Source organism: Schistocerca serialis, chromosome 1, assembly GCF_023864345.2.
Source record: "Schistocerca serialis cubense isolate TAMUIC-IGC-003099 chromosome 1, iqSchSeri2.2, whole genome shotgun sequence".
Lineage (NCBI taxonomy): Eukaryota > Metazoa > Arthropoda > Insecta > Orthoptera > Acrididae > Schistocerca > Schistocerca serialis.
In genome coordinates, this window is record NC_064638.1 from 687,945,689 (window position 1) to 687,971,269 (window position 25,581).

The 25,581-nt window shown below is 40.4% G+C and overlaps 1 protein-coding gene across 8 annotated transcripts in view; it reads left to right on the plus strand.

Moving 5' to 3' along the window:
- The window catches only part of LOC126480439 (muscle M-line assembly protein unc-89-like), a 263,864-nt gene that overhangs the window by 184,636 nt on the left and 53,647 nt on the right, over window positions 1-25,581 (plus strand). For 4 of the 8 annotated variants that reach the window (XM_050103868.1, XM_050103871.1, XM_050103864.1 and 1 more), the window contains 4 exons: window positions 15,295-15,396; window positions 21,713-21,811; window positions 21,951-22,052; window positions 23,122-23,223. In XM_050103868.1, the coding sequence (XP_049959825.1) occupies window positions 15,295-15,396; window positions 21,713-21,811; window positions 21,951-22,052; window positions 23,122-23,223 (405 nt within the window). The remainder of the gene's footprint in view (window positions 1-15,294; window positions 15,397-21,712; window positions 21,812-21,950; window positions 22,053-23,121; window positions 23,224-25,581) is intronic. The other 4 variants (XM_050103872.1, XM_050103869.1, XM_050103867.1 and 1 more) reach the window with 3 other exon arrangements.

Below are 25,581 nucleotides of genomic sequence, written 5' to 3' on the forward strand. Positions count from 1 at the left end.
TCAGGATCAGTAAATAATGCCCTTGAATATCTGAAACTAGCCTTCACAAATAGCTTCAAGTACATGAATATATCACTCACTTCACCAAAAGAAATAACATCCATAATAAAATCTTTAAAAACAAAGCATTCTAGTGGATACGATGAAATATCAACAAAGTTAATTAAGGCATGTTCTTGTGAGTTTAGTACAATTCTAAGTTACTTGTGTAACCAGTCAATTATAACTGGGACATTTCCTGACTGGCTAAAATATGCAGATGTTAAGCCTCTATTCAAGAAAGGGGATAAAGAGATACCATCAAACTACAGACCGATTTCACTTTTGCCAGCATTCTCAAAAATTTTAGAGAAAGTAATGTACAGGCAGCTGCTCAACCATCTGACCACAAATAACATATTATCAAGAACACAGTTTGGATTTCTGAAGGGTTCTGATATTGAGAAGGCTATTTACACCTACAGTGAAAATGTACTTAATTCATTAAATAACAAATTACAAGCAGCAGGTATTTTCTGTGATTTGTCAAAGGCATTTGATTGTGTGAACCACAACATCCTTTTAAGTAAATTAGAATTCTATGGTGTCACGGGCAGTGCTGCAAAATGGTTCAAGTCATACCTCACTAACAGGAAACAAAAGGTGTCAGTGCAAGGGACTAGTGAATTAAGTCATCAGTCATCATCAGAATGGGAAGAAATTACATGTGGTGTCCCACAAGGATCCATCTTAGGGCCATTGCTTTTTCTTGTGTACATTAATGATCTCTCATCAGTTACACTGCCAGAAGCAGAATTCGTTTTATTTGCAGATGACACAAGTATTGCAATAAATAGTATGTCAAGTGTAGTTCTAGAAAGATCTGCTAATGACATTTTCATGGATATTAATAAATGGTTTAAAGCCAACTCACTAACATTAAACTTCGAAAAGACTCACTATATGCAATTTAGAACCTGTAAGAGGTTTCCCCCCAGCATATGCATAAAATACGAAGAAGAGCAGATAGAAGAGGTTGACAGTCTTAAATTCCTGGGATTACAACTTGATAATAAATTCAGTTGGGAAGAGCACACCACAGAACTGCAGAAACGCCTTAACAAATCTGTATTTGCAATTCGAGTGTTAGCAGACATAGGGGACATAAAAATGAAAAAGCTTGCATACTTTGCCTACTTTCATTCCATAATGTCATATGGTATAATATTTTGGGTTAACTCTTCAAGTCAAACAAAAGTTTTCAGAGTCCAAAAGCGTGTAATACGTATTATTTGTGGAGTAAATTCACGGACGTCCTGTAGAAACCTCTTCAAAGAACTGGGTATACTAACTACTGCCTCTCAGTATATTTACTCATTGTCCTAAATAATATATCTCTTTTTCCAACAAACAGCTCAGTTCATACATACAATACCAGGAACAAAAATGATCTGCACAAGGACTTAAAAGCACTTACTTTAGTTCAAAAAGGGGTCCACTGCTCAGGAACACTCATCTTCAATAATTTGCCAGTAAACATAAAAAATTTAGTTACAAATAAAGATCAGTTTGAAAGGAGCCTGAAAGATTACTAGTGGCCAACTCCTTCTACTCCATTGACGAATTTTGTAATAGAAACAAATGATGTATATATTCATACTATTAGTATTGTTATTTCAGCTTTAAAAAAAAAAAAAAAAAAAAAATTTACATGTTCCACATCCACGAGGATCTCCTCAGCACGGATCTATGGAACGTAAACTAATCTAATCTAATCTAAGCATCCCATTGTACTCTACCTTCAGGAATCGAAATTGTGCCCTCATGACCACTTCGAGCTTTCACATTTCTTACTGATTCATTTTGACCTTCCCCCTGAGGTCAGCATTCCATCTCATGGAGGCGTCATGGTGCTCATTCGGGATGACCTTCATAGTTATCCCATCTCCCTGACTACCAGTCTTCAAGCTGTTGCAGTTCGGCTTTTCCTTCCCCACCTGACTTTTTCCCTCTGCACCATTTATGTATCTCCATTATTAAATGTCACCAGGGCAGACTTCCTTCAGCTTATTAGGCAGCTACTTCCCCCATTTTTACTACTCTGTGACTTTAATGCGCATAATCCCTTTTGGGGTTCTCCCAGGACCCGTCAGAGAGGTGCCCACTTGGCTGACCTCCTTAACCTCTTCTGCCTTAACACTGGCACACCCTTTCCGACTCCTCACACACTTATTCCCATTTGGACCTATCCTTTTGCACTGTCCAGCTTCCCCGTCATCTTGAGTGGTCCGTTCTTTCCCACACCTACTCGAGCAACCATTTCCCTTGTGCTCTCTGTTTGCTGACTCCTACCCCATCCGTGTGCATGCCAAAATGGCAGCATTACTAATGCTGACTGGCAACTTTACTCCTCCCTGGCGACCTTTGAAGAATAAGTCTCCCCCAGTTGTGATGACCTGGTGGACTATCTCACAAATGTTATCCTTACTGCTGCAGAACATTCCATTCCTCGCGCTTCCTCTTTACCACATTGTGTCTCCATCCCTTGGTGGACTGAGGCATGCCACGATGCCATTTGCACACGGAGACGCGTTTTTAACCATCGCTCTATGGTGCCAAACAGCATTCATTATAAGCAGATGCGTGCAAAGTATCGTTGCGTTCTTCGGGATAGCAAATGAGCTAGCTGGATTTCATTCACTGGTTCTTTTAACAGTTCCTCTATCATGTGGGCCAACCTCCGATGGCTCTGTGGGACCAAGATCCATTCTCCAATTTTCAGCCTCACAGTAGCGGTCGATGTTATCGTGGACCCTACTGCTATCTCCAACACCTTGGGCCACCATTTTGCGGAAGTTTCAAGCTCTTCCCACTATCACAGTGCTTTCCTCCGTCAGAAACGAGCAGAGGCGGCTTGGGCAATACCCTTATCTTCTCTGAATCGGGAGTGCTATGATGCCGCCTTTACTATGAGGGAGTTCAATCATGCTCTCAGTTGATCCTGATCCTCCCCCAGGGCCAGGCGCGATCCACTTTCAGATGTTGCAGCACCTTTCTCTTGCGGGCAAGCACTTTCTGCTTAACACGTACAACCACATCTGGGCAAAGGGCACATTTCCCGGACGCTGGCGTGAAGCCACAGTCATACTCATACCTAAGCCCGGTAACGACAAAAACCTTCCTTTCAGCTACCGCCCCATCTCTCTTACCAGCTGTGTTTGCAAGGTGATGGAACGTATGATTCATGCCAGGCTGGTATGGTGGCTCGAGTCTCGCCATTTACTAACGAATGCACAGTGTGTATTTCAGCACGACGTTCTGCAGTTGACCATCTCATTACTTTGTCCACCCATGTCATGAATGGTTTTCTGCAGAAATTCCAGACTGTGGCAGTGTTTTTTGAATTGCAGAAAGTCTGTGACACCTGCTGGAGAACTGGTATCCTCCGTACTCTTTACACGTGGGGCTTCCATGGCCGCCTGCCTGTTTCCTTCAGGCATGTTTTAAAGATCGAATTTTCAGGGTGCGTGTGGGTTCTGTCTTGTCGGACACCTTTATCCAGGAAAACGGTGTGCCTCAGGGTTCCCTCCTGAGTGTCGGTTCTCTTTGCTATCGCCATTAATCCTATCATGGCCTGTCTCCCACCAGGGATCTCCAGCTTCATTTTTGTTGATGATTTTGCCATCTACTGCAGTTCTCTGTGGACCTGTCTCACTGAGCGGCACCTTCAGTGGTGTCTTGATTGTCTTCACTCCTGGAGCATCAACAGTGGTTTCCACTTTTCCACTGAAAAAACCATATGTATGAATTTCTAGCGGCGCAAATGATTTCTCCCACCTTCTTTACATCTCGGGCCTGTTGCCTTCCGTTCGTTGAAACTACGAAATTCCTGGGGCTCATGGTCGATTGGAAACACTCTTGGTCCTCCCATGTCTCTTACCTGGCAGCCCGCTGTACATGGTTCCTCAATGTCCTGTGTGTCCTCAGTGGTACTTCGTGGGGTGCCGATCGAACCACTCTCCTCCGTTTGTACCAGTCTTTTATCCGTTCGAAACTCAGCTATGGGTGCTTCATTTATGCGTCCGCACGCCCATCCCTCATATGCTGTCTCAACACTATCTACCATCGTGGCATCCGTTTGGCCACGGGCGCCTTTTACACCAACCTAGTTGAGAGTCTGTATGCTGACACTGCTGAACTACCACTACCCTATGGCCGTGACTTTCTCCTCAGCAGGTAGGCATGCCGTTAGTCTGCTATGCGTGGCCACCCATCCTATCCCTCATTCTTTGATGATTCCTTTGATCATCAGTATGGGGCTCGTCCTCCTCCTGTTACCTCCTGGAGTCTGCTTTCGGCACTTGCTACAGCGGCTTAACTTCGCACTACCTGCACCTTTCCCGGTGGGTGTGAACCCTTTGCCACCTTGGCTTTGTGAAGCGACCCATGTTAACCTTGGTCTCGGTCTATCGCATGGAACTTCGGGGGTCGGTTGTGCCTTCATCATTGGCACACCTGTCTTTAGATATCAACTTCCGGCACACTCCTCAGTATTTGCAGCCGAGCTCTTCGCCTTGTATCAGGCCACGGAGTACATCCAGCTCACAACCTTTTCAATTGTGTCCTCTGCTCAGACTCACTCAGTGCCCTCCATAGTCTATGTGCACTGTACACCACCCATCCCTTAGTGCAGTGGGTCCAGGAAAACGGTCACCTGCCCACTCTTGTTGCCATTTTGATGTTTCTATGGGTTCCTGGTCATGTCAGTCTGCCAGGAAACGAGGCTGCTGACACTGCTATCAAAGCTGCAGTCCTAATACCTCAGCCTGCTAGTACCTATATTCCCTCTGATGACCTCTGTTTTGCCATCTGTCAGGAGGTGGTGTCCCTTTGGCATCGCCAATGGTCCTCCTCCATGGCAACAAGCTCCAGCTTCTTAAGTGTCTCCCAGCAGCTTGGACGACCTTCTCTCGGCCCTCGAACCAGGAGTAGGTTATTTTAACTCAGCTGTGTATTGGACACTGCCTGTTTAGCCATCATCATTTGCTAAGTGGCGCTACCCCACCATTTTGTACACATTGTGCCCAAGTTTTACTGTCTGCAATTTCCTGAAGGAATGTCGATTTTTTTGACCTTTTACATTCTCGCTTGGGTTTGCCATCTGAGTTATCGGCTGTTTTATCAAATGACCCACTTTTTACCCGCCAAAGCAATATGGTGAAAGCCTTTTAATTTTGGACCTACGGTGTCTTTTTTAGCTCTTTTTCCACATGCCTGTTTTTAAATGTCTTCTGTTATGTCGATTGGGATTGACATATAGTCGTTTTTTAACTCCTCTCTGTCTTCAAGTTCTGGTTTTGACTTGGTCACATATGACCCCCAGTTGTTCTTGCGCCTTAAAACAAAAACAAAATACATTTCTTCTAATTATGGATCTGACTTGTGAAATGCCATTAAACAAACATCTTGTTATGGTGCTTTCTGATGATCTGATGTGAGATTTGTCATACTGCAGACTTGCAGCTCCATTTATAGCAGAGTCCATGTAGATCTGGAATTGAGAGTGCACAGTAATATGTTTCTTCTTTGCTATTCTGATGGAACCCCAATCTAGCAGTTACCAGGTGATTCTAAAGTGTGAGTCACCTAAAAGATGCACTGCAAATATTTTGTGAATGGAAGGCACCATTGATGCACAGATTTCACAGGTTGAAATGATAGGCAAGGGCCAACCTCTGCAGCCCATACATTGTGTGTTATCAGTTTCGAATGTGTGTATTTAAAAAAGGTACAAATATTTCAGTGGTACAATGACTATTGACATTATCGCAAAGTAGGATAAATTAGAATGTCAGTGTTTGTCATTATAGAAGTCTAGTACAAATAGTTTGAGATACCATAGTTTGAACATGATAAACTCAGACAGTTGTTTGTTCCATGTAATAGCACAACGAATATTAAGTAGACATAGGTGGTATGTGCAGCCCTACACAGACGTTAATACGTCTCCAGAGGTGTGATGTTGTTAAATGGGACAAACGAGAGACAAGCAAAAGTGAACACACCACCTCTGTGAAGTCTGACACACAAAGGACCAATGCACCCTCAAAGCAATTGTTCAAAATGACCACCTCCAGTGTCAATACAAGAATGCAGTATGCCAAGCAATAATTGCTGCACACGCTCTAGCATTTCAGCAGAAATTGCAGTACAGACAGCAGTAATACTTCATTTCATATCATCTGGTGTCACTAGTACATCCATGTAGGCAGCGTCTTTCAGCCCCCCCCCCCCCCTCTCCTCCTCCAATAGAAAAAAAAAAACAGTTGTGTCAGGTCGGGGAAACAGGCCAGCCAAGATACAGAGCCTCTTCGTCCAATCCATAAATTTGGAAACAGTCTCTGAATACGCACAGTCTTAATTTATGCGCTGTGGGTCAGAAAGCCATCACATTGATAGCACAGGCTCCTCATATTCTGAGTGGGAACATTTTCTACCATCTGGAGAAGATGGCCCATTATAAGGTTGAGATATTTGTTTGTATCCAATGTTCCCTCTGTAAACAAGGGTCCTATGAGGCAATGCACTGTTCCACACCATATCTTTAAACTCCATGAACACTGACGTTCCACCTAATGAAGCCAACGGGGATTATCAAAAGACCAGAAGTGCCTGTTTCTGAGATTTACTTGGCTGTGATTAGTAAATGTTGGTTCATCCATAAACGAGAATCATGACATGTCTGGGGTGCCATGTGTTAATGCCGAGGTACAAATTTCACAATTCACAGAATCATTTCCATTCAGTACAGTAGAGTCCCGTTAATCCAAACTAATTGCACTGGATCTTGTTCGGATTACCAATATGTTTGGATTATCCAGAATTATGGTGACGGGTTTCTAGAATGAAGTATACCAAGCAGATAAGTAGGTACACCATGGTAACAAATGGGAACAAGTGTGGGATCAATGGCTCACTCTCACTCCCTGCCCTTGTTGTTGTGCATTGTTGTGTCTGAGGTCAGTGCACTGTCAGTTGTCTTGCACAGTGCTTGGTTATGTTAGTTATCGATCACTGGCAAGCATAACAGTTGTATTGCATTCATTCAGGTGTAGTGGTGTACGTATTTTCGTCAAGAGTAAATAGGAACATACAGTGTTAACTCCTGAAGCAAACTTGAATGCTTTGAAGTAGATAGACAATGATGAGAATGTATCTTAACTGGCAATGGAACTGGGTGTTAGTAAAGCAACCATTTGTGATTGAAAGAAAAACAGAGTGAAGCTTGAACAATCCTGTGCAATGTCTTTGGGAAAAACACTCGAAATTCGGCAGACTTTGAAACAGTCCCAGTACGATAAAGTGGATGAAGCTCTTTTCCTTTGGTTTACACAGCAAAGAGAAAGGGGAACTCCTTTGAATGGAGCACTGGTTCAGGAAAAGTCTGTTTACCTGAACAAGTTAATGAATTGTAATGAGTGTTTTAGTGTGAGTACGAGTTGGTTGGACAGATTCAAAAAAACATCATGGAATCCGTCAGCTAACAATTACTGGAGAGAAGCTTTCTTCTGACTGTGATGCAGCGGAGGAATGCTTGGGTGAGTTTGAACAAATGATGAGAAAGAAAGTATTTTCGCCAACAAATTTATAACGCTGACAAGACTGGCCTTAATTTTAGGGCATTGCCAACAAAAAGCGTGGCATCAAAAGCAGAAGACCATGCTCCTGGTTTTAAAATGCGCAAAGATCGTGTGACTTTATTAGCATGTGGCAACGCTGCTGGTAATCACAAGCTGCCTATTTAATGCTGATTTGCAAATCTGCTAGGCCCAGAGCTTTTAAAAACTTCAACATGAAGTCCCTGCCCATATATTATCGCAGCCATAAAAAAGCATGGATTGATGGTAAGCTGTTCAAAGGATGGTTTCATGGCCAGTTTGTTCCCTTTGTTCGACGGTTTTCTAAGGAAAAATCATTTGTCTCCCCGTGCAGTCCCTTTGATTGATAACGCACTCTCTCACCCCAGCACTGAGAAATTATGTGATGGAGAAATTGTGGCGAAGTTTTTGCTGCCGAATGTTACACCACTTCTGCAGCCGATGGACCAGGGCATACTGCAGACTTTAAAATTGATTTACAGAAAACAATTTTTAAGAATGCTGATCCAAGATGATAGCGTTCCCTTAGTGGACAAAATAAAAAAGACCAATGAGAAGGATGTTGTTTATTGGGCCGCTGAGACATGGCAGAATATTTCAGAAAATACTCTGAGAAAATCGTGAAGAAAATTGTTGACATCACTTGAACTTCAGGACAACCTAGTTGAAAATGAAGAGGAAAATCTATTACAAATGATACAATCCCAGGATGTGAAGAAGACGTAGATGAGTGGATGGCAGTGAATGGGGCATGTGAGAAGAACTTTATTGACATTAATTTAGTTGCTGCTGTGACTCAAGACCAGGCAGAAGTGGACTGCTGTGGCAGAAGTGACAATGAGCCTGTAAGCAACAAAGGAGAGCTGATGTCACACAGTGACACAGCAGAAGTCCTTGATCTCGCGCTACGTTATTTGGAGCAACAGCCCACTGCTACACCTGCTGATTTGATGTTTATGAGACGATGGCGCAACTATGCCTGTTGGCTGGTGGGCCGGGCGGTTGTAGGCGCTACAGTCTGGAACCGCACGACCACTCCGGTCGCAGGTTTGAATCCTGTCTCGGGCATGAATGTGTGTGATGTCCTTAGGCTAGTTAGGTTTAAGTAGTTCTAAGTTCTAGGGGACTGATGACCTCAGATGTTAAGTCCCATTGTGCTCAGAGCCATTTGAACTATGCGTCATGTGACAGACTGTCTTCATTACGCCAGAAAACAATGACTGAGTTTTTGTCATCTAAGAAGTAGAGATAAAATGTTCACTGTATTTTAGTAAGTTTGACAGCTTTTCTTTCATTGTTATGCATTGTTTAAACCTAACGTTTTCTTGACAATTTTTATAATACAAGTTTACTGTACTGTGTAAATTAAAATAGTATGTATGTACAGCAGTTTACCACACAGTTTTCCGTACTTAGACTAACATTTTTCGTGTTTCGGATTAACTGAATGTTCGGATTACCGGGGTTTGGATTAGCGAGACTCTGCTGTACTTAATACAAAGAGACACAAAAGGAACGGAACTCATGATGATTAGAATGCATAGTACATTTTGCCTAATTCGTGCTGCTTCCTTGTCCAGTTGTTTGAGAACTACTTTGTGAATCTACTGGTACAGAAACCAGACCACCAATTTCACCCTCTTCTTGAGTCGCACGTTTCATACTGTGAATAATGGGGGTGAAAGGAATGGAAAGGAAATGTGATGGGAACCAGAAACGCTTTGTCAGACCCAAATTCCCATCTTCCTACTTGCCGCAACACAATGACTCACGCCCATTAAACCCTTACTTGCAGAATTCCGTTTCCCACAAGGGATTGGACATTGGTTGTGCATCCACACTGAAACTTTTTCACCAAACAGCTGCCACACCCCTACAATTACAGATATGACTAGTGTCTTTTCTGTCAAACATGTCCAACAGAACAGACACCACTTACATGTATGCATTCTGTTACATATTTTAGGTGTTACACTACCACCTGCAAATAATTAATAATGTTCACAATATAACAACTTGTAAACTACATGCACTAGCATCCTGCGGAGAATACCAAGAGCATTCTCATTGATGCTACTTTTTGGATTTTACTGTTAACAGACACTGCCCCGTTTTAATATTTGTAGCTGTCGTTAATAACTCTCTCTCTCTCTCTCTCTCTCTCTCTCTCTCTCTCTCTCTCTCTCTCTCTCTCTCTCTCTCTCTTTCCAAGCATTAATCTCAACTTGCGGGGTCTGGTGGTTTGCTACATCTCCTCCATTTCTCCCTGTCGTTAACATCTTGTCTTAAGCCAACAACGTGCATGTCTCCCTTGATGTTGTCAGTCCATCTCTTTGCTGGTCTTCCTCATGGTCTTGTTCCTCCAGGGTTGATGTGGAACTCTGTTTTTGCGACTGAGTTGTCTTGCTTTCTCATGACGTGACCATACCAGCGGAGATGGGCTTCCCTCACTTTGTCTATGATTGCCACAACACCAAACATTTGCCGAACGTCTGTATTTTTTACGTGGTCACATGTCAGCCCTGTGGACCATTGAAGCATCTTCATCTCCATGGTGTGTAACATTTGCTCCTTGTTGTTTCATCATAGAGCAACACTCAGCCCCACACATTGCTGCTGGGCATACCGTTTTCTTATATACTTTTGCCTTTAGATACTGAGGCATCTTTTTATCGCAGAGGACTCCAGTGACCTGTCTCCACTTGAGCCAAGCTGCATTCACCTTCATCCGAGTATCAAGAGTTGTGTCACAGACTGAGGTATGACTTAAAATGCGTGGTCTTCTGCAGGTCTTCTTCACTGATGCTTATGGTGCCTCTGGTTTGGGAGCCACGTTATAGGTACTCTGCCTTCTGGACATTGAAGTACAGTCCATTTTCAGCCAGTCTGTCCTTCCACGTTTGAACCTGGTGCTGGAGTTCAGGGCAGGCTTGTTGGTAAGTACCACATCATCTGCATAAAGAAGGGTCCAGGGATGTGAAGTCTGTGTGTCAGCTGTAGCTGTATCCATGCAAAGGATGAATAGCAGTGGTGAAAGGGCAGATCCCTGATGAACACCCACAGTGATATCGAAGAGCGGAGAAATTCCAGCAGGACTCCGAACAAGACTAATGGAATTACAGTACGAAAACTCCACCCAGCTCACATACTCTTCAGGGATGCCACGGCAGTGAAGAGCTCACCAGATAAGATTGTGTGGGATACGATCAAAAGCCTTTTCTAGGTCTAGAAATGCCATGAGTTCACTCGTCTGTCTCTGTTTTTCCATCAAAAGGCGCATGGCATGGATAGCATCGATGGTGCTGTATCCCTTAACAAATCCACACTGGTTTGGTGTTAGAGAGACAATACTTCTGAGTCTGCTATCAAGTACCCATTCAAAGATGTTTAAAGTATGACAGAGGAGTCGAATAGGGCGATAAGTTGAGCAATCGTTCACGTCTCCTTTTCCCTTCCAGATTGGAACTGTTATGCTAGTTGTCCATGCTTGTGGAAGTTGTTTTTCGGCGATGTGATTCAGTTGAAGACTGAGGCAAGGAATTCTGAAGCAGGCTATCTGAGCATTTTCCAGATTTCCGCTGGTAGGTCATCTGGGCCAGTTGCTTTTCCATTTTTCATCTCACTGATGGCAAGCATTACTTCCTCAGGTGTAATTGAGGGGATGGGTCCTAAGGTAGGATCAGGACTAGTAATTGGTCGATGCGTAAACTCTTTGTTGCTGATGTTACGAAAGTAGTCTGTCCAATGCTGGAGGATAGATTGTTATCTCTTAGAGGTTTGGCATCCGCTCCCTTGATGTGCATGAAATGTCCAATGTCCTGAGTTGAATGGTGACGTGGCTTAGCAAGACGGTAGATGTTGTTTTCTCCCGATGGTGTGTCAAGCTGGTCATACAGTGTCTGGTAATACTGGTCTTTTTCTACAGATACTGCTCTTTTTGCTGCCAATTTCAGGTTGCGATATTTCTGGAGATCAGTGTCAAGTCGTGAGTTCCACTAAGTGTTGTACACCATCTTTTTCTCCTTGATTGCTTGCTTGATTTCATCTGTCCACCACCAGGTTTGTTTATCAATTTATTTTCTTCCAGGTATGGTTTTTCCCAGTCACTGATTGATGTATTTGTTCCACAGCACCTTTTCACATATCTTCAACCGACTGATCGGTCTTCACGGAGAAGTTTGCCAAGGCTGCCATCAACTCGTTTTGCTGGGTATTCGTTCGCCACTACTTAATTCGCTCAGGCCCAGTTTTAGGTTTAGGTTTGGGTTGTATAACACACTTACGAATATTGAGGACAAACAATCGGTGTTGAGGGGCGATGCAGTCATATGCAATTACTTTGGTATCTGTTACCAGTTTCATGTCTTGTTGACGAACTAGCCAATAATCAATCTGAGTAGCATGACCTTCACTTGTATAAGTAGCCAGATGTGTTGGCCTCTTTTTAAAGTATGTGTTGGTCACAATTGGATCATGAGCTTTTGCAAAATCGAGTATCCGACATCCATCATCATTCCGCACACCGAACCCATGTTCTCCATGGCACCGCATATATCCTTCTTGGTGAGCCCTGACATGCCCATTCAAATCTCCTCCAACAATGATGGACTCATCCTGAGGAATTGCTCGAAGGAGAGCGTCAAGACTGTTCCAAAACTTGTCCTTCTCATCCTCAGTGCACCCAGTTTGAGGTGCATAGCAAGATCCAATGTGGGCAGTGATAGCTATTGAATCAATCTTGATAGACACCCTGTTGACAATGGTGACATTGTTACGGAAGTCCAGGTCGACGACTATTGCTATGCCTTTTCGTGTACTGGTACCATGATAGATGAGTTTGTAGCCATCTCAGATTTATTTTGCCTTTGAACCTTTCCACTTGGTCTCCTGGATGCAGGCGATGTTGACACAACTGTTTTTAAGCATTTCTCCTAATTCATCATGTTGGCCGGTCAATGAACCAATATTGAGGGTAGCAAATCTCATGAGTTGTTTAGGTTGGACTAACTTCTTTAACGTACCCTGTCCATGAGTAGATAACCCTCGCTTATTTCTCACGTCACTTACGTGCAAGCGTAAGCTTTGGGGGGACGCGTTAGCATGCTCCGAATTTAGAAGAGACGTAGCCATATATGCAATAAAAGATTCCTCAACCGACGGGTCACTTCGTCAGTCGCTGAGGGCATTTTATAGCTACTGCCAGCATGTAATTAGGCTGCCCCTAACCTGGAGAATGGAAGCCTTCTGCAGCCATCCCCTCTGGAGTACAGAGGCTACTGCTAAATGGTATTTCCCTTCTCATTTAATCCCCACAAAGGAGGGTTGCCTCATCTGCCAGCTTCGCCGTTCCGAAGTCCTCCTCCTCCGCTGTCGCTGCAGTTGAGGTCTTCACCCGTAACCCTGGGCATGGGTTCAGTGTTATACCTGACGGGACTGGGTCCCTGCCTGAACTCAGTCATCCTATCATCACTCTGGTCTACTGAAGTGAAAGATGCCCAACCCCGCAACATGGACGCGACAGTCAGGAATTACCCCAGTGGAAGAATAGGGAAAAGGACCCTACCTCCCTGGAGCCGGGTTAATGATTGTGTATGCTGCCACAATCAAGGTAGCTGTTGTTAATAACTGCACCTTTGTAAATGTTTCAAAATCTCAGTTCAGGCTGTAAAGACCTGCCCTTCTCTACAATTCAGTTCTGAGAGAAATTGCATATCAATAGTGCTTCCCATGTCAGAAGTATTTGTGTTACAAGTGCTAGATGATTTTCTCTCTCTCTCTCTGTCTGTCTGTCTGTCTGTCTGTGTGTGTGTGTGTGTGTGTGTGTGTGTGTGTGTAGCAGAATACTGATATTATGACCTGTTGTGACTAGTGCAACTACTGCTATTGCTGTTCCAGCAACTGTCAAATAATGACTTTAATGCTCCTCAAATGTAAGTTCAGTGGATGTGATACCAGGAGCACTTAATGATTGTCCTACATACTGCATAGCTTGAAACACAATTGCAGATACCTGATGTCACAAGTCATTTGTTACAGTTTTTATGGACAGCACTTGTCATTTGCCAATGCACAAAACATGGTAGACTTGCATGGAATAAATGTGACACAATTAATATGGTAACAGGTGTCGAGCAAGTCATGAGAACTGACACAGTCACAGCCCAAGCAAGAGTCTAGCAGGGGCGGCGGCAGCAGTAGCAGAAGAGAGACATAAAGTTCACAGAGCAAAACAGAGTCCTCGGGTCCACATAGTCCATTATGTCCCTGCAAGATCCAGAAATACTTAAACACACAAGTGGCAAGCTGTGGATGGCCCTCTTTGGGCCCAGCGAACTGGCTTACATGGAATGTGGCCACACGGCTCACTCCAAACACATCACTGCATCCCCACAAGATTTGACAGTTACACAGGTCAATGATAATTTACAATATCACTATGTGTCAGGGATTCTAAAAAACAAAAATCATTCAGACATATAGATGTGTGCAGATCTTTTGTGGATGATTTCACAATTTTGTCTTCAGAGCTGAAGGCTGTCTATTGCCCATGTGGTTGCTGAGGAATCTTACAGGACAGTGGTATTTCACATAGTGAAAACTTAATTGAAAAGTGGGGATAATAATTCTGACTATTCTCTCACACAGTTTTACAATCTTAATTCAGTATCTGGACCAAGGAATTATTAAAAATTGCAAATGATATCAGGAACTGTTCATTAAAAAACTCCTTCTGAAAGGACTCCATTACCATTTATGTAAAGTATGCTACATATAGAGTTAATGCAGCTTGGAATAAATTTGGGAAAGCTTCCTAAAGTCAGAGTTGAATAAATTCCTCAATCCTGAAGATGGTACAGTTCTTTTTGTTTTTGTTCAGGCAGACAATGATTAATTTGCTTTTAATGATAATCTTACAAGATAGTGAGCAAAGATATTGAATGTGAAGCAAAAAAGTCTTTTGCTAACGAAAGTGCAGCAGGGGAGTTTGTTGCATCAAAAAGAGGTTTTGAAGTACTTTAAAATGATTTGACATTTGTGGGGCATAAACTGACAGCCTTCTTAAGTGATATTTTTCTACTAAAAAAGTGAAGGTACAGTGTGGAACACAGTTAAGGCCTTTTTTTTTTTCCAAATACATACTTATGTGCATTGTAGCTCTGTTGTGCAGTTGCTTTTCATTTGTCAGAAAATGTATGTGCCTGTAAATAACAGTATTATTTGTTTCTATATATCCCAGTAATCTAGTGACTTTTGCTATCCAAATAACTGAAATAAAAATTTGTGCATAATTAAAATTTCTTTTCCTAAAATGAATTGTCTTTGATCAGCATGCTTTAGTAATCTAAGTCTGATCGGACTGTATTGACAGTACCGTTAATGCAGAAAATTTTGCTTTGTTAAATATTTTTGACTGGAATAGCGCAAATGTCGGTCATTTCTTTTGTAGCTATAACCAGCCCCCAATAACCCAAATAACTGAAATAAAAATTTGTGCATAATTAAAATTTCTTATCCTAAAATGAATTGTCTTTGATCAGCATGCTTTAGTAATCTAAGCCTGATCGGACTGTATTGACAGTACCGTTAATGCAGAAAATTTTGCTTTGTTAAATATTTTTGACTGGAATAGCGCAAATGTCGGTCATTTCTTTTGTAGCTATAACCAGCCCTTTGGCAGAAAATGTGCAGATTCCAAACAGTGGAATGAGCCTGACCAAGAAAAGAAGGAAGAGCATGCAAATTGTTAATGAACAACCAGGTATGTATTTCCTTTCGCCAGTGCAGTGAGGTGGGGGCTATTAAAACTGTTACTATATTGTCTTTAATTGAATTAACTTTGGACCTCTTATTGTTTGAAAGATGTGTTATTTTGTTGGGTAGGGGAGCACTAAGTAATCTATGGTCAAGGGATTGCAGACGTTATTGCAAAACAGAATAGTGAGAGAGAGAATGTCTTGCATTCAGTGATGCTGTTGGTGAGGGCAGTTATTAGTATTGAGCATGGGAGCCTAGATGTGAAACAATAAACTTCAGGTTATTTAGGCAATGAGCATTTCCAAATAATTGGAAAGAAGTATATTTCATTCCCATTTTGAAAAGGGATTTAGACTAATTCGTATAACCATAGACCTGTATTGATGACGTAAATTTCTTGTGGAATAATGGAATATATGGTATAACTATATGGAGAACATAAATATCCTCTGTTGGAATGACACGGAGAACTTATGTTACTCAGCTCTCACTGTTTCATCTACAAGATCTGGAAGATAGTAAATAAGCTGCCAATATTTATTTGCTGTGCCACTCGTGCTCCGTAGCAGTGCCAATAACGTCAGCAGAAGTGTTGCTTGTGTACCACTGAGCAGTGCTTCAGAGTGGCCCCATGTGAAGCTGGTCTAATGCATCACGGAGAGGTTTACTGTTAACATTCGGAGAGATTACTTAGTAAGCAGCTTACTCTTTGGTTTAATGATGATAGTGTTCTCTTGAGTAAAATATTGTGGAAGTAAAATAGTCCACCATTCAGATCTTAGGTGGAGACTATCCAGTTATCAGGAAATCAAAACTGGCATTCAGGAGTGTGGAGTGTTAGATCCTTTGATAGGGTAGGTAGATTAAAGGCATTAAAAATGAAAACAGGAAAGTTAGTTGTAGTGGAGATTATTGGAGTTTTGTGGCAGGAAGAACAGAACTTGTAGTCAGGTCAGTAAGGGTTACCAACACAAACTCAATTTGGGGTAATGCAGGAGTAGGTGTAATAATAAGGAAATAAGAATGCAGGTAAATGACTGTAGTCAGCATAGTGAATGCATTGTTGTAACCAAGACACCCACAAAGCAGACACCTACCACTGCAGTAAAAGTTTATATGCCAACTATCTCTGTAGTCGAAGAAAAAATTGAGACTGTGATGAGATACATGAAATTGAGATAGTTAAGGGACACGTGAATTGTATTGAGTTTCTGAAATTTGATAGTAGGAAAAATAGTAGAACATAGTCTGGGGAATAAAAGTGAAAGACGAAGCTGCCTGGTAGAATTTTGCACAGAGCATAATTGAGTCATTGCTAATATCCTGTGTAAGAATAATGTGTACATGGAAGAGGCCAGGGGACAGTGGAAAATTTAAGGTTGATCATATAATGGTAAGACAGTCATTTTTAAACTGGAATTTAAATGTTGATCACAGACTGAAACTGAAGACATTGCAAAATAGTAGTAATATAGGGAGAGATGAGACTGGGATAAACAAAGGACCAGAGGTTGTTAAGAGTTTCAGAGGGTATATTGGGCAAAATTTGACTGACTCAGAGGAAAGGAATACAGTAGGAGACTTGACTTCCACTTGCCCATACACAGTGGGAGATTCACGACATCAAAGCTGGGGTCAGAGATAGAGATTCCTGTGACATTATTTTGAATGACCTGTCCACAGAGTACTTTGAGCGTTTAGTCAAAGAACAAGTTCATGAGGGTGATGTCTTAGGCATCCTAGCTACAAGCAGACCTGAACATTTCAAATCAATTAACATAGAGGAGGGCATCAGTAATCATATTGCTGTAATAATATCGGTGACAATAGGTACTATATTAAGAAAAGTATGAAAATATCAGTGCTCAGAAATAAGGGATAGAACACAGATAGATAAAATTCAGAAGCATCTTTCAGTATGCCTTAGACAAGTATTGTGCAAGTGTTGCTTTAAGAATAGGGAAAGAGCAACTGTGATTCACTATTAAAAAGTTACTATATAAACAAAGAGAATTTCAGCGCAGATGTAAGAGCAGTCAAAATACAGCTGACAAGTAAAACCTGAATGAGCATAAGGAGAGCAATGAGAGAAGTGATCAGTGACTGAGCGTAAAGGTTTGTCAGCAGATCTAATAACCGAAGGTTTTGTTGTCTTTGTAAAATCAGTAAGTGGATCAAAATCATCTATTGAGTACTCAGTGGTTATTCTGGTACCAGAAAGCATGAATGCGAAAATGGCAGATTTTGAGAAATGATTAAAGAATAGAAAAGTATCGACTATCTCTTAGTAATGGGAAGTCATCCGGAACTGATGAGATACCTGTAGGATTCTACAGAGACTGAGAAAGAACTTGCTTCCCTTTTAGCTGTAGTTTATCTTGGGTCACTGGAGCAATAAAAGGTGCCTAGTGATGGAAAAAATCTCAGGTAATTCCCGTTTTCATTAAGGGTCATAGGACAGTTCCACATAATTATCGGCCTATATCCCTGATGTCAGTTTGTTGTAGAATTACAAAGCATGTTGTATGTCCACTTATTGTGATGATGTTGGAGAGCAAAAATGTCCTGTAAAAAAAGTCAACATGGATTCTGCAAACAGATGCAACTCAGCTCACACTATTCTTCCATGAAATTCACAGTGCTGTAGACATCTGCACTCAGGTTGATGGAGTGTTCTTAGACTTCAGAAAAGACAGTCAAACTGTCATTTAGTGTTAAAAAAAAAAAAGCTTACTGAGTACCAAATCAGATTTGCAGCTGGATTCAAGACTGCCTTGCAAATATAATTCTTAATGGCACACAATTGGCAGGTGTAAAGGTAATATCAGGAGTAGAGGGGGAAGCAAGGAAAGACTGTTACTGTTTGCAATGCATAGGATGATCTGAAAAGCTTGTAAGGTTGTTGCATGATATGTTGTACTAAGAAATAGTTGTTGAGATAAAAATTCAATACATTGCACTGTTTTCGAGTTGATTGGTATTGAAGTTAGTCAATCAAGTTGTTGCATGTACAAATTCCAGCAGCCCACCAGATACGATTAGTGTCAGTTGTTCTCATACTGTAGATGACAGAGCACAAGTCTGCTCAGCCTTTGTTTCAGGTTCAGTCTTTACTAATGTCCCATGTCCAATTTTTATATCATTGTTTTGTTCGGGTTTAGGTAACTAAACTAAGAACAAGTTTTGTGATACCATCTCTGACTGTCCGATAGACTAACTTCAGTGCTAATTATTTCAGAAACAGTGCAACATTATCAACATTCCCTGTACACTGTGTTTCGGCAATTATTTGTAATTTTGTGTTTGTAATGTGCACGTGAAGTCAGCCAAAACAAAACCTGCTCATCAAGTCTTTCATACGGTGCCCAGCATTGGTTGATTTCCCGTTACAAACAAAATTATTTTTAAAACAGAATTTTGTATCTCCATTTGATAGAGCATTTCCAAATTAGCCCAGAGCATTATTTATTTCATCAATATGTATTAACTGGGAAACTAAAACATGAAGAATAACGAGTACTCCAGCAGTCCTGCCCTGGCCCTCGCTGACTGCTACGGCCATGCGGAAGCACTGCTAAGTCACTGCTAGAGTATTGATCATGCTTCATGTTTTACTGTTCCAGTTAATATGCTGCAAAAGCGAACTTGCAAATATCTACTGAAACATCAGTGTACGAGCGGTCTGGTGGATAATGTTTGATGCTCCTTGAAGCTGTTTGCAGATTGTATGTAAGAAGGTGGCAATGCCAGATGACTGACGATTTGCAGGGAGACGTGCTGCAGATTGACGAATAGTGCAGGGACTGGCCTTTGAACTGGAATGTAAATAAATGTAACATTTTGGACATACATAGCAGAAGAAATCCACTACTGTAAAATTATGCTATTGGTGACAAATTTGCTGGAATCAGCAACTACAGTAAAATATGTAGAGTTAACCATCTGGAGCAGCCTCAGACGGATTGAGCACATGAAGCAAATTGTAGGAAAAGCAGATGCTAGGCTCAGACTTATAAAAAGTCTTACTGAAATGTAATTCAGTCAGGAAAGTAATGGCTTACAAATTCACCAATTTTTTTTTTTATTGTGCATTAGTCTGGCAGCCTCACCAGTACGGATTAATGGAAAAGAGATAAAAGAAAAAATGGTCTGTGATATGTTTCCTCACGGGATCATTTAATTGGCATGACAGTGCTACAGTGAGGTTAAAGAAATTCCAGTGTCAGACACTGCAATAGGAGCTTTGTGCATCATGGAGAAGTTTACTATTGAAATACCAAGAGAGTATGCTCCAAAAAGAAATGTCTCATGAATTGACTGCATCAAGAAAATTAGAGAAATTTGAGCTAATGCGGATATCTGCTGACAGTCATCATTCGTATGCGCCATTCGCGATGTAAGGGGGATAGTGGCATAAGATTTACATCATGTATAGTGGGATCAGAAGCACCCCTTCCACACACCATAATGTGGCTTGCAGACTACAGATGTAGAAGGTGTCCCTTAACCTCTGCAATCATTTTGTGAAGTGCTTTGAACTAGAGTCTAAAGTGTTTTTAAGCTGGTGTTACACGACGCACCTATTGTATACAGTGTGCACCAGTAGACCAAGTGCAAAAGTGTGGAACTGTCGTCTTTGTTGTTAGCCCTGTTACACGATACATTTAACCTGTCAATTTTCACCAGCACCCCAAGGAACAGCAGGGTTGTGTGTGTCATAAAATGTGAAAACTGGTATTTTTTATAAAGCTGATATTTACTCATATTGAAGCTTCTAAGATGTCTAGGTTCATACTTATTAATCAGTTATTGTCATGTTGTGCAGCTAGAAAGAAATTACATTATTATTATACAGAATTATGGATTAAAGTGTTTGTTTTATGTCATGCTGGTAGACAAATCATTATCTATTTTTACATTTCACAGCATTTTAAAAATAGCAGACACAATTATTTATCGGGCATTTGCCATGGCAATGTGCACCATTGTCATTAAGGGAAGCACAGAATGACAACATAATACCAGGAGCAGAATATGGCTTCAACACTGGCTGGGAAGAAGGGGTCAAGGCATGGGTGATCAAAAAGTCAGTATAAATTTGAAAACTGAATAAATCATGGAATAATGTAGATAGAGAGGTACAAATTGACACACATGCTTGGAATGACATGGGGTTTTATTAGAATCAAAAAAATACAGAAGTTCAAAAAATGTCCGACAGATGGCGCTTCATCTGATCAGACTAGCAATAATTAGCATAGCAAAGTAAGACAAAGCAAAGATGATGTTCTTTACAGGAAATGCTCAATATGTCCATCATCATTCCTCAACAATAATGTTGTGAAGAGCACTGTAAAGCATATCTGGAGCTATGGTGAGGTATTGGCATCGCATGTTGTCTTTCAGCATCCCTAGAGATGTCGGTCGATCACGATACACTTGCAACTTCAGGTAATCCCAAAGTCAATAATCGCACGGACTTAGGTCTGGGGACCTGGGAGGTTCTCAAGAACTCTCACATTTCTCGTTTGCTTACCACAAATGAAAACAATAACAAACAAAAACCCCACTCAAAATGCTGTTTTCTGTGCATTTGTACATAGACGCCTTCTACTGTGCATGCGCAGATCCACAGTAAAACAGAATGATTGCTGTTCCTCCCCAGTGGATAACCTGTCTGCTAAAATTGCGGCTTCACCCATTCTACCACTTGGTGATAGGCCATCTGCACCTGACTCTTACCCATTAGGTCTTTATTTTTAATAGATACTTACTTTATTATGTGAAAAAAATGTTTTCACATTTAGGACCAGACTTGCTTCCTGTCTGGTAAGATGTCAGATGTTCTTTTGAGTCCTCAAACCATGTCTGGAGTTCAATACCTTAACATGTTGTGTACCACATCTGTTATTTAAAGAAATTTAGGGTGTTTTTGTTCCCATGTGATTAATAGAGGGATTTCAGATTGAACCTAATTTTTATATTATCAGTTTTCTTCGATAACATTAATATAGTTGTCCTTAAAAGCTGTGTGTTTATTTTTCATATTCATAGCTATGGCAACTGCTCCTTTACTGTTTCCCGTTGGTCTGTATATGATGCATTATAGATTTATATATTACTTTTGGATGAAGGTAGAGGGCCATAGGAGCATGTGTGCGTGCGTGGATGCAGGAAGCTAGCAACTTTGCTTTCTTTTGTATGTATGTGTCAGCAGCTCATTGCTTCAGCTTTTCAATAAGTGGTCTCCTTTAATCCAAAGGTTATTATGTTCTAAAAGAGCTTTCATGCAAGATTTATATATTGTTGTTGTTAAACAGGTACCCCCACTATTTCAACAGAAACAACACAAACTCCAACAAGGAAATCTATCCATATTAAAAGAAGTGTAGGAAAGGAAGAGCAGAATTACGAACCAGGTGTGTAAGCCTTTTTCTTTTGTATGCACGTGTCAGCAGCTCATTGCGTCAGCTTTTCGATAAGTAGTCTCCTTTAATCCAAAAGTAATTATGTTCTACAAGAACTTTCATGAAAGATTTATATATTATTGTTGTTAAGCAGGTACCCCCACTATTTCAACAGAAACGACACAGACTCCAACAAGGAAATCTATCCATATTAAAAGAAGTGTAGGAAAGGAAGAGCAGAATGACGAACCAGGTAGGTAAGCCTTTTTAACAACTGTTTTGTAAAATGACTGGAGATGCAGATTAATAATATTCCTAAAGAAGAATTGGCAACTTGAGCTTCAGAATGCCTTCAGAGAACAGTTTCTAACATAAACTGTTCTACTTCTTACACGTCTTGGGAAATTAAAGTTCCCTCAAGGCAATGTTGATGTAGGAGTGGTTTGTGCATGTGATTGCACTATGATTCAGGTTGTGTGTTGAACTGTTGGTCCCCATAATTAGGTATTTCTGGCAAATCGTAAAGCCAAGAAAGAATACACAGCATGGCAAAAATTATCAGAGCAGGTGAATAAGAGAGCTAATAGCAATTTTTTGAGTTTTATCATGGCAAAACCTACAGTTTGAGTACATTTCTAAAACACACACACTAATAGCCAACACTACCCTAATTCAAGAGGAAAAGTGACAGTATCATCCTTTACATATTCTGTAATTGCAAGAAACTAAAAGGAAAAGAAAACGATTAAAATCATTTAATTTTGTGGGAAAAAAATGTTGCTGCTATCAGGTATACTCAAGGATCAATATAGTAGTTCAATGTTATTCGTATTTTCAAAATATTGATTCACTGTTTATTAATTCAGTATATAACTTAAATCTTCGAGTGTCTGGACTCATGAGTAAGTGACCTTATGTTCATTAAAAATAATATAAAAAACTGGGTGTTTCTTATTTTTCTGCTTAACCAAATATACGTACCGTGTAAAACATTGCACCCACTGTGTGAAACGTGGTAACCTTCAGCAGGATCCTCTTGAATGGTGAATGTTCTATCCATCGTAGTAGCAAGGCAGCACATTTAGAAAATGGAATACTTAATTTAGTGCATTGCAGTCACCCTCCAATAAGACCATGCACAGCAAAATATTATTCTGTTCAGATTGGCCTTGTAGTTGAACACCCATTTACTTTATCTTGCAGTTTTTCTATTAACTGTTACATTGTGATTTACAGAGTTAAAGATATTGTGAAAGCTGCAGTATTTGTGTGTAATATAACAGTACTATTCAGTCCTAACATTTTTTCTTTTCGTTTTACAGATATACCGTGTATCTTGGTTGAAGATTCTCCTGACGGGAAATCAGGTAAAAGAAAAACGAATAAAAGGAGTAGCAAGTTGGAGGAGCAAAATGAAGGGACGGGTATGTCATTGTTGTACCAAATGCCATTTTTATGGGCTAATTGACAAGAGAAAAAATAATATTGGTAATACGTAGCTGTAGAAATGCTTCAGAATGGTTGTGCGTTTTAATACAGAACCACACGTCAAATATAACATAAAGTTTTGGAGCTCAATATGTATACAAAGAATGAACACTAAACATTATGCGTTTTAAGATTCTTATATCTGCAGTTATTCTTTCTTTCAAAATTGTTGCTATATTTTTTGGGTGCTATACCCCATAGCCTTGAACTTCTTAGCTGTACTTCGTTTTGTATATGAAACAATTTCACAGAGTGTTTTTGCATACTGAAGTCTGAATCTTTATATGATTTTGCCGTGTTGTGCGCAGCTGTCCACGATAAAGTAACCGAAAGTTTCTCTTTTATGCACTGTCATATCTTTCTAAAAGCAAGAAGTTATGTACTGCCAGTGCTGGCTGAATGATTTCCTATAATTTTTTTATTTTATTTTTTTACTTGCACAATCTTATTTTTGAATGAAGTATTGTAAAATTGTTTTGTAGGAAATATTTCTTAAACATTGTTCAGTTGCATCTGGCTGTCCAAACATGATAATACTATATTAAGAACAAAAATATGAAGTATCTGCACTACGAGATGGTTGCCTAATTTTGCCTCCTTTTTCAACACTTATAAATGCGGCATTGAGAGAAATTTCCTCATTTTCCATTGAACCTGATCTTTCCTCTTCTTAATACCTGCATGTTTTTGAAGCCTTCTGTATCGCGCTCATACCCTAAACTAACCATCCTGTTAGCACTGAGTTTCCTTTATAATTGCCACTTAACTAAAAATAAACTACTTTGAATTTTTATTCCTATATAAATTGCCCAAGTATACTCGGAATTTTTAAGTTTCTATCAAAATAATAAAAATGAGATAACTTGGGGTTTTAAGTTAATGGGTTAATCTGCTCCCTAATGTTACTAATTCCAGTTTTAGGAGTTTTCTTTACCTGAATGTATTTTTCCTTAAAAATCTGTATAGTAGTAGCTTTATAAAACACATTTGTATCATTTGTACTCTGGCTGAGCCTGATCAGACTTCGTGGGAGCTTTGATCTAGGATTGCCTCCATTTTGGCATCAGTAATCACGGTGTCTCAACAGGGTTGAATAGAACTCATTTCATTTGTCATGAGACCCTTTCACCTGGTGCGTAGGATCCTGTTCCTCCTCTGCTAGTTTATGTTTAAAAGCATTAATGTTTGATCTATTCAGTGTTCGTTTGTGCCGAATAACCCTTCTTAATTTTGGCACATCTGAGTTTATGTACTCTTATCACTTGGGAAAATTGATCAGAATGATGAAAGTCTAGGCTATTATAATTTAGCCTTATCTATAAAAGTTCTGCTGATTATGCTAAAATCTTTTCTAATGTAATGTGTCAGTCACACTAGTGTCCGAGCTTATTATTTTTACAAGATTATATGAGCTTAATACATCAGCAAGCTTCAGATTTATTGTACTATTTGAATTTACACCTGTTTTAGTTACCAAATATAGTATGATCATTAGGACCAGTCTCAGCAACTACCCTGCTATGTCATCCATAAAGCACATTACATCTGCATTAGGAGAGTGATACACCCCAATCACTTTACACTTAGCTAACGAAAGATCATTACTGTGGAGCACACCACCTGTCATTTCGATTGAACATTCTGTGGACTGGTGTTCAAGAAAAGATACTTTTTTTAAACTGCTATATGTTTGCTAACATAAATTGCCACACCATAACCTTCATGGCATTGCCTGCAATAATTATTTGCTACAAAGTAATCTTTTAATCTATAATATACCATTCTTGCTCGATTGTAAGCTGAGTTTTTTTTCCCAAATTCATCATTCGAGAAATACGAGGCTGTCCTGCATTCACAGATTAACATTTCGGCGACCGAGCCCAAGCATAGGTCGGGTGACAAAACTGCTTCGAAACAACCGCACCCAAGTATAGGTCGGACGACTGTTGCACACCGCTCACAGCCTATTAGCCATCCAGAAGCAGACCAGCTACTGTGGTAGTGCTGCATGAAACACCTGCGTATATGTCCCTTGACTGCTACTCCCCTCTGTGTTCTGGTTTTACAACTAGGTCAAAACAAACAGCAAGACATACATAGCAGCTTTCGCGACACGCTGCGCCATTGTACATTGGTGTATCTGTGAGTTTCAAACATTCTCGTTACTGTTTGCCGTTTCTTGTTAATTTTTCTCTCAAATATGTCATGTTTTCTGAGTGAGAAAGTAATTTTTAGAAGCCTTAGAAGAGGAATTTGACAATTCTGGTTCTGAGTGGGAAATGTCTGAATGTGAA